This window comes from Orycteropus afer, unplaced genomic scaffold (assembly GCF_000298275.1).
Source record: "Orycteropus afer afer isolate SDZICR_OR568_19922 unplaced genomic scaffold, OryAfe1.0 scaffold00689, whole genome shotgun sequence".
In the NCBI taxonomy this organism is placed as follows: domain Eukaryota; kingdom Metazoa; phylum Chordata; class Mammalia; order Tubulidentata; family Orycteropodidae; genus Orycteropus; species Orycteropus afer.
Genome location: NW_006922276.1, coordinates 692,270 through 699,994, shown reverse-complemented (window position 1 = coordinate 699,994; position 7,725 = coordinate 692,270). Strand labels below are relative to the sequence as shown.

The following is a 7,725-nucleotide window of genomic DNA, read 5'->3' as shown; positions in this document are numbered from 1 at the left end:
CCCCGCCTGCCGCTGGGAGGCAGCTTTGATGGCGGGGCCGCAGGCGGAGGTGGTGCCGGGGCCCTCCCTCGGCCGGCTCCAGGTGGGGACAGATATTTGGAGAATCTGTTGCCATGGGAACGGAGAGACTTGGAAAAGGGGAGCTGAAGGAAGGGGGGCTGGCGATGCTGTCAGAGCCCCCCCTCCCCGGGCTGCCGTCTCCAGGGCAACCCGAGCCGTCCTAGGCAGGAGCAGGCCGGGTGGGGTCACTGGTGGGGGGACAGGCGGCCGTCAAGGACGGGGGGCGGGAGAGGGGGGCGAGCCCTGCGGCGCCAGCTGCCCCCGCCGAGAACAGCGTGAGTCAGTGAGTCAGGCAGGGGGGCGGCAGCCAGCGCCCCCAGACTCACTTCTGCCCAAGTTGCTGCTCCCCGCTCCATCTGAGAGTACCCGCTTGCTCTCTGCGAGCCTCTGGGTCTGTCTCCGTCTGGAGTCTCTCTCCTCTCTGGGCTGTGTGCCTGCCGGGTCTCTGCGCTCCGTGTCTCCCACTGAGAGCCCCAGGTCTCTGGTCCTGCCTGTCTCCCGGTGTTGGTCTCTCTTCTCTTCCTGTTGGGTCTCTCTCTCTTCCTGGTTTTCTCTGTCTCTCTGTGTATGTTGGGTCTGTCTCTCCATCTATCTCTGTGGGGGGTCTCTGTCTCTCTCTCTATTCATGTCTCTCTCTGATTTCCTGGCTCTGGGGTCGCTTCCTGTGTTGGCGTCTCTGTCTGTCTCTCTCTCTCTGTTGGCGTTTATCTCTCTCTGATTCCCTGGTTCTGGGGTCTCTGTCTGTGTTGGGGTCTCTCTCTCTCTGTTGGCGTATCTCTCTCTGATTTCCTGGTTCTGGGGTCTCTGTCTGTGTTGGGGTCTCTGTCTCTGCCTGTCTGTTGGTCTCTCTCTCTCTGTTGGCGTATCTCTCTCTGATTTCCTGGCTCTCGGGTCTCTCTCTGTGTTGGGGGCTCTGTCTGTCTGTCTGTCTGTCTGTCTCTGATGTCCTGGCTCTGGGGTCTCTCTCTGTGTTGGGGGCTCCGTTTGCCTGTCTCGGTCAGTGTTTCTCTATGTGTCTGTCTCTCTCTGGTTTCCCGGCTCCGGGGTCTCTCTCTGTGTTGGGGGCTCTGTCTGTCTGTCTGTCTGTCTCTCTCTGATGTCCTGGCTCTGGGGTCTCTGTGTTGGGGTCTCCGTTTGCCTGTCTCGGTCAGTGTTTCTCTATGTGTCTGTCTCTCTCTGGTTTCCTGGCTCCGGGGTCTCTCTCTGGTTTCCCGGCTCCGGGGTCTCTCTCTGTGTTGGGGTCTCTGTCTGTCTGTCTGTCTGTCTCTCTCTGGTTTCCCGGCTCCGGGGTCTCTCTGGATTTACCTGAGTCTCTCTCTGTCTCTGACTTTACCCCGCAGTCTGCAGCTTTGTAGTCCATCGGCGATGCCACGAATTTGTGACCTTCGAGTGTCCAGGTGCCGGGAAGGGCCCCCAGACGGACGTGAGTGCCCAGACACCTGGCTCCTCCTCCTCGGGCCGCGCCCCACCCCCACCCCCTCGGCGTCCGTCCCAATTTCTCCTGCTATTTTTAAGGTTGGGAGGGGAGGGGGGCCGGGGAGATAGGGGAGCTCATGTGGCCCAGATTCCCTGCCCTTGGCCTGGAAAGGGGAAGCGAGAGGGGGGCCTGAGAAGTCTGGGGACGCAGGTAGGAGACAGAGAGGACGCGGGGTGAGGGGACCCAGGCTGGCCACTGAAGGGCGTGGGCTGCGAGCCTCCAAACAGGAGGGGTAGGGGACAGATGAGAGAGACATTGGTGCCAACGCCAAGATCCCGAGATAAGACAGAGAGTGTCTCAGAGAGAGGAAGAGATACGTAGGAAGAAATGGAGACCCAGGGGGAGAGTGCAATGGACCTGAGGCAAAGACACCGGGCAAAAGAGAGGGGGCTCCAGAGAGACCCAGCGAGACAGAGACCACCCTGTGGAGAGGGGCTGGAGAGACGCTGAGGCGGACATGGTACGCAGGCGTGCGTGTGCCTACAGGGGCCCTCACAGAGCATACGTGTGCGTACAGAGCATACGTGTGCACGCACTCACAGCTCACTCTCTGTCTCTCCAGAGACACACTGGAGGCTTTCAAGAATAGTCACACTGGGCGCACGGCCTTGCCCTTCCCTCCCTTGCTGTCTGGCCTGTCAGGTCTTCTCTCTGAGCCTCAGTTTCCTCCCCACCCCCATGAAATGGGGCTGACGGTCACATGTTGACCAGCAGTGCTGGTCTGCAGCAATGGAATCCGCCCCATCTGTGCTGTCCCGTAGGGCGGCCACCGGCCACACACAGCCGTGGAAGAGACCTGGAGCTCTTGAACCATGGCTGCGGCCGCTGTGGGATGGAAATTTACATTTCATGTCATTGGAAAGGATTCCGATGAAAGAGCCACGTGTGGCCAGCGGCTGTGTGGGGGACAGCCCCAGGCTTGTTCTGATGGGTCAATGAGATCACACGTGTTAAGAGTTTAGCCTGGGGTTTGACACAGGGTTGAGGATGGTTTTATGATTAGTGGGTGGAGACAGACAGACAGACAGACAGACAGACAGATTGACCCACAGAAGTCCATGAGGCATTTTGCTAGTTTGTCGGATGAAGGGAATCAAAGTTCCCATAAAGGATGTGACTTTGTAGAACATTTATGGAGCAGCGTTGTCCACAGCGGGAGCTCTGGTGGTGCAGTGCCTAAGGCATTGGACTGCTAACCAGAAGGCTGGCGGTTCAAACCCAACAGCCACTCCCCGGGAGGAGGACTGGACAATGTCCGCAGTGATAGCACCTGGGAAACCCAAGGAGGGGTGGTGGTGAGTCGGATCCACGTCGATGGCAGTGCGTTGGGTTTTGGTTTGGACTGTGTGCAGCATCTGTGTGCATTATTGGTTTACTGGTGACTGGCCCACCTGGCACCTCTACTACCCACACTGTGGTGGTTGTTGTCTGGCACCACGGAGTGGAATCCAACTCACAGCCACAGTGTGACAGGGCACAACTGCCCCATGGGGTCTCCTAGGCTGTCATCTTTATAGAAGGAGCCTTGGGGGCACAGGAGTTAGGCGTCAGACTGCCAAACAAAAGGTTCTTGGTTTGAATCCACCAGCCACTCTGTGGGAGAAACACGGGGCAGTGCGCTCCCATAAAGATTTACAGCCTCGGAAACCCTACGGGCAGTTCTCCTCTGACCTATAGGGCCTCTGTGCACCACAATCGACTCCACAGAAGGGGGTCATTGTTACGGGGGAGATCACCGGGTCTTTCTGTCCTGGAGCCACTGGGTGGGTTTGAACTGGCAACATTTTGGTTAGCAGCACCAACCACCCACTGCATGGAGTCAACTCTGGCTCACAGCGCCCCTAGACGACAGAGTGGAACTGCCCCACAGGGTTTCTAAGGCTGTCAATCTTCACAGAAGCCAACTGCCTCATCTGTCTACTGCGGAGTGGCTGGTGGGGTTCAAACTGCCCACCTTCTGGTTAGCAGCTGAGTGTGTTAACCGCTGCACTGCCAGGGTTCCTTTCACTATCACTAGATCTCATTTGGGAGCTCTGGTGGTGTAGTGCCTAAGGCATTTGACTGCTAACCAGAAGGCTGGTGGTTCAAACCCGCCAGCCACTCCTTGGAAGGAAGGTTGGGCAATCTACTTCCGTAGCGATACCGCCTCGGAAACCCAAGGAGGGGTCGCTATGAGTCGGGTCCGACTTGACGGCACATAACAACAACAGGATCTCATTTGTCTAAACTCATTGCATGCTCTCAGCAGGTATCTTACATACAGTATAGGGCTGAATCGGCCCACCACTACGAGGTTAGGTATTGCGAATGCCCCCATGTGAGCACAGGCCCCAGATCTAGAACACCTGGGCTCGAATCTCGCCTCCACCACTTAGCAGTTCCGTGGCCCTTTTGCAAGCTGCTGGAGCCCTCTGCATCTCCCGAGAGCCTGCAGGTAGGCGGGGATGCCAGGGGCAGTCCCAGCTGCTGTTGAGTTGCTTCCGACTCGTGGCGACCCCAGGTGGGTCACAGCAGAACCGTGCCCCGTAGGGTTCATCAGTGGAAATGGTTCTCAGACGCTTCTCGGAAGCCCTTCTGTTGTAGGCAATGCAGGGAATTTGCATGTCATTTTGGGCGTGTTTATTTGCAGGAAGTGTTCCAGAGAAAGATGGTGGGAAAGATTCCAAATCCCCCAAAAACAGTTGCCATTGAGCTGATTCCAACCAAAAGGTCAGGTGTTCCAACCCACCAGCTGCTCTGTGGGAGAAAGATGAGGCGGTCCGCTTCCTTAAAGACTGACAACCTGGGAGACCCTGCGGTGCAGTTCCACTCTGTCCTCTAGGGGCGCTGTGAGTTGGAATCGACTCCACGGCAGTGAGTGTGGTTTGGGCTTTGCTTCTGTGAAGACTGACAGCCTTGGAGACCCTGTGGGGCAGTTCCACTCTGTCCTCTAGGGGCGCTGTGAGTCGGAATCAGTTTGGCTCTGGGTGTCACCTTCACAATAGTTAACAATAGCTGCTATCATTGTACGGCTTATGTGCCAGACACTCTAATGAAGACTTTCACCACAGTCTGTCATTTAGCCCCACAGGGACCTTTGAGTGTGTGTGTGTGGGGGGTCATCTGAAGACCTTTAGCGCCCAGAGCATTGAAAGCGATTAAGGCAACCGCCCCCAGCCTTCCCCAGCCAATATCACTCAAAAACAGAAACCACATTGAACAGCAAAATAAATGAAAGTCTAAGACAGTTCTGAATCTCCCCATCCTACGTCTTTCAGTGCATCCTTGGAAGAAATAGCAAATACCAAATCATTTAACAAGGAGACCAGGCTGGGAGGGGGAGGGGAGGACGTCTGGTCTGTTGGCATCCTCAGTGCCTGCTTCACCAAACTGCAGGCGCAGCTTGGCGTCAGGCTCAACCAGCAAAGCAAACTCCCTGCTGTCGAGTGGATTCCGACTCATAGCGACCTCCATTGGTTTTCCAAGGTGGTACATCTTCACGGAAGCAGATTGCCCAGTCTTATATCCACAGAGTGGCTGGTGGGTTTGAACCGCCAACCTTCTGGTTAGCAGTGGAATGCCTTAGGCACTATGCCACCAGAGCAGAGCGCGTTTTGCTTCAAGATAACCAAAAAAAAAAAAAAAAAAAACCCAAACTCACTGCCATCAAGTGGATTCGATTCACGGCTACCCCTCAGGAGGGGCTGTTTATTTTCACTTGACAGGACGGAACCGCAGCTCGCAGAACACACTTGCCCCAAACCCCACAGCCGGGAAGTGGGCCGTCCCTTATGGACGGACACCCGGGGCCATGTGGGAGCTGCAGTAACTGCCCTACTAGGTGTGGCTAACACACCAAGCCCCGCTCTTCTTGCATGGAGGCTTCCGGGGTCCCTGTGAGGGAGGGGCCATGCTTCCGTCCCCCATGACACCCCACGAAGGCAGGCCAGACAGCGGGTGAAGGCCGGAGCCCAGTGCAGACGCTGACCTAGGCTGGCAGTGAATGACCTGGAGCCCAGCGTGGCCCTGAAGTCCCCAGGGCGGTGCTTGCAGAAATTATGGGAGGCAGGGACTGTAGGCTGATGGACACCCACCTCCTTTAGGGGTCGCTCAAGTGTTCTTTGTCCAGGAGGCTTTGCCTGGACACATCCCACCTCTCGCGGTCCCAAGGAACCCTGGTGGTGCACTAGTGAAGCGCTCGGCTGTTAACTGAAAAGCTGGAGTTGGAATTCACCAGTGAAGCCGCTGAAGAAAAGCCCTGGTGACTGTTCCTGTGGATTACAGCCTCGGAGACCCTGCGGGGCGGCTGTCCTCTGTCACACGGAGTCTCCAGGTTGAAACGCACCTCGTGGCTCCAAGGGAGACGGACCTGGCCCTCTGCTCCCTAAAGACTCAACCCCAAAGCCAACCCACTGCCCTGGAGTGGGCTCTGACTCACACCAACCCTAGAGACCAGAGCACAACTGCCTCGTGCGGTTTCCAAGGCTGTCAGCCTTTAAGGAAGCCGACTGCCACATCTTTCTTCCGCGGACCCGCTGCTAAGTTCCAACTGCCAGCTTTCCGGTTGGCAGCCGAACGCTTCCCTACAGGGCCACAGGCGGCCAGATGTGCTCCTGTATGGGGTCAGCGTGAGTCAAAGCCGGAGGGGACCTAATGCCAGCAGGCCCTCGCGGTCCGGCTCCCCCGGACCCCGGGGAGCTTGGGGTCCCCCGGGCACCACCGTCATGCTATTGTATTCACGTACCTGGTTTGCCGTGCGCACAGGGGTGGCTACTTGTTTGGTTTCCCGCTGGTTCCTGGCACCCGGAACGGTGCCTGCCACACAGGGGGCGCTGGGCAAATGCTTGGAGAGGGAGTGAGCGACAGGGGGCGACAGGAACACCCAAGAGAGCCAGGCGGAAAGGCGCAGAGAGGCGCGCTCGCCCCAGGGGCCCCAGACCCTGCACCCCGCGGCTGACGGCCTCTTCTCCGCCCCCAGGACCCCCGGAACAAGCACAAGTTCCGCTTGCACAGCTACAGCAGCCCCACCTTCTGCGACCACTGTGGCTCCCTCCTTTACGGGCTGGTGCACCAGGGGATGAAATGCTCGTGTGAGTGTGGCGCGAGCGGCGGGCGGCTCCAGGCCCCAGCCTGCAAATGCTGGGGGCGGGGGGGGAGACCCTGGGGCTGGGGCGGGGCTTGCAGTGCGACCCCCTCAGTGTTGTGCCCCCAGGCTGCGAGATGAACGTGCACCGGCGCTGCGTGCGCAGCGTCCCCTCCCTGTGCGGGGTGGACCACACGGAGCGCCGCGGGCGCCTGCAGCTGGAGATCCGGGCTCCGACTTCGGACGAGATCCACGTCACGGGTAAGGCCACGCCCCCTCCTCTGAGGCCTCGCCTCCTGCTCCAGGCGTGGGGCGGGGCGCAGTGAATGCACCTACGCGCTGGTCCCACACCAGGTTCCTGGGTAGCAAGCTCTTGCAGCGAGCCTCCTAACGCAAGGGTTGGTGGTTCGAATCCACCCAGTGGTGCTGCGGAGGAAAGGCCTGGCGATTTGCTTGCGTGAAGATTACAGCCCAGAACACACTAGGGCAGTTCTGCTCCACGGCACATGGAGTCGCCTGAGTCAGAATCGACTCCGTGGTAACGCGATTTTGTTGTCCCGCTGGAGACCACACCTCACTGAGAGGCCACGCCCCTCTGGGTGGCCACGCCCATGCTCCTAGCCCCGCCTCCCAGGCTGACCACCGGGCCAGCCACGCCCCCTCTAGTTGGAAGCCCCGCCGCCCCTGCTTTGCCTCTTTGCGAATGTTAGCGCCTTTTGTTCCTTTAAGTTTTATTAGTTTTTATTGGGAACAAACACCGCAAAGCAAACACCCGTTCATGTTTCTACACGGACAACTCAGTGAGGTGCTGGCGTTCTCTGAGTTGCGCCACCATGCTCGCCCTCCTTTTCTTACGCAGTAACGTAAACTCACTGCTCCTAAGGTTCCTATCTAAGCTTTAGCGTTGCTGTTGTCAGTTGGATCCCATACAGGTTGTTCGTCAGCCGTCAGCGCCTTTAATGTCTGTTCTCGGTATCGGGATTCCTGCCAGGTGCTGGGAGGGCCTGGCTGTAGGGCCGCTCAGGTTTCCTGATAGTTCAGACTCTGGTAGCATAGTGCCTAAGGCACTTGACTGCTAACCAGAAGGCTGGCGGTTCAAACCCACCAGCCACTCCTCAGAAGGAAG

At 58.1% G+C, this 7,725-nt stretch overlaps 1 protein-coding gene across 1 annotated transcript in view; it reads left to right on the top strand.

Annotated features, from left to right (window-relative positions):
• The window catches only part of PRKCG (protein kinase C gamma), a 26,958-nt gene that overhangs the window by 1,162 nt on the left and 18,071 nt on the right, over positions 1-7,725 (top strand). The window contains exons 2-4 of the mRNA XM_042783125.1: positions 1,401-1,483; positions 6,495-6,606; positions 6,729-6,860. Coding sequence (XP_042639059.1) covers positions 1,401-1,483; positions 6,495-6,606; positions 6,729-6,860 — 327 coding nt within the window. The remainder of the gene's footprint in view (positions 1-1,400; positions 1,484-6,494; positions 6,607-6,728; positions 6,861-7,725) is intronic.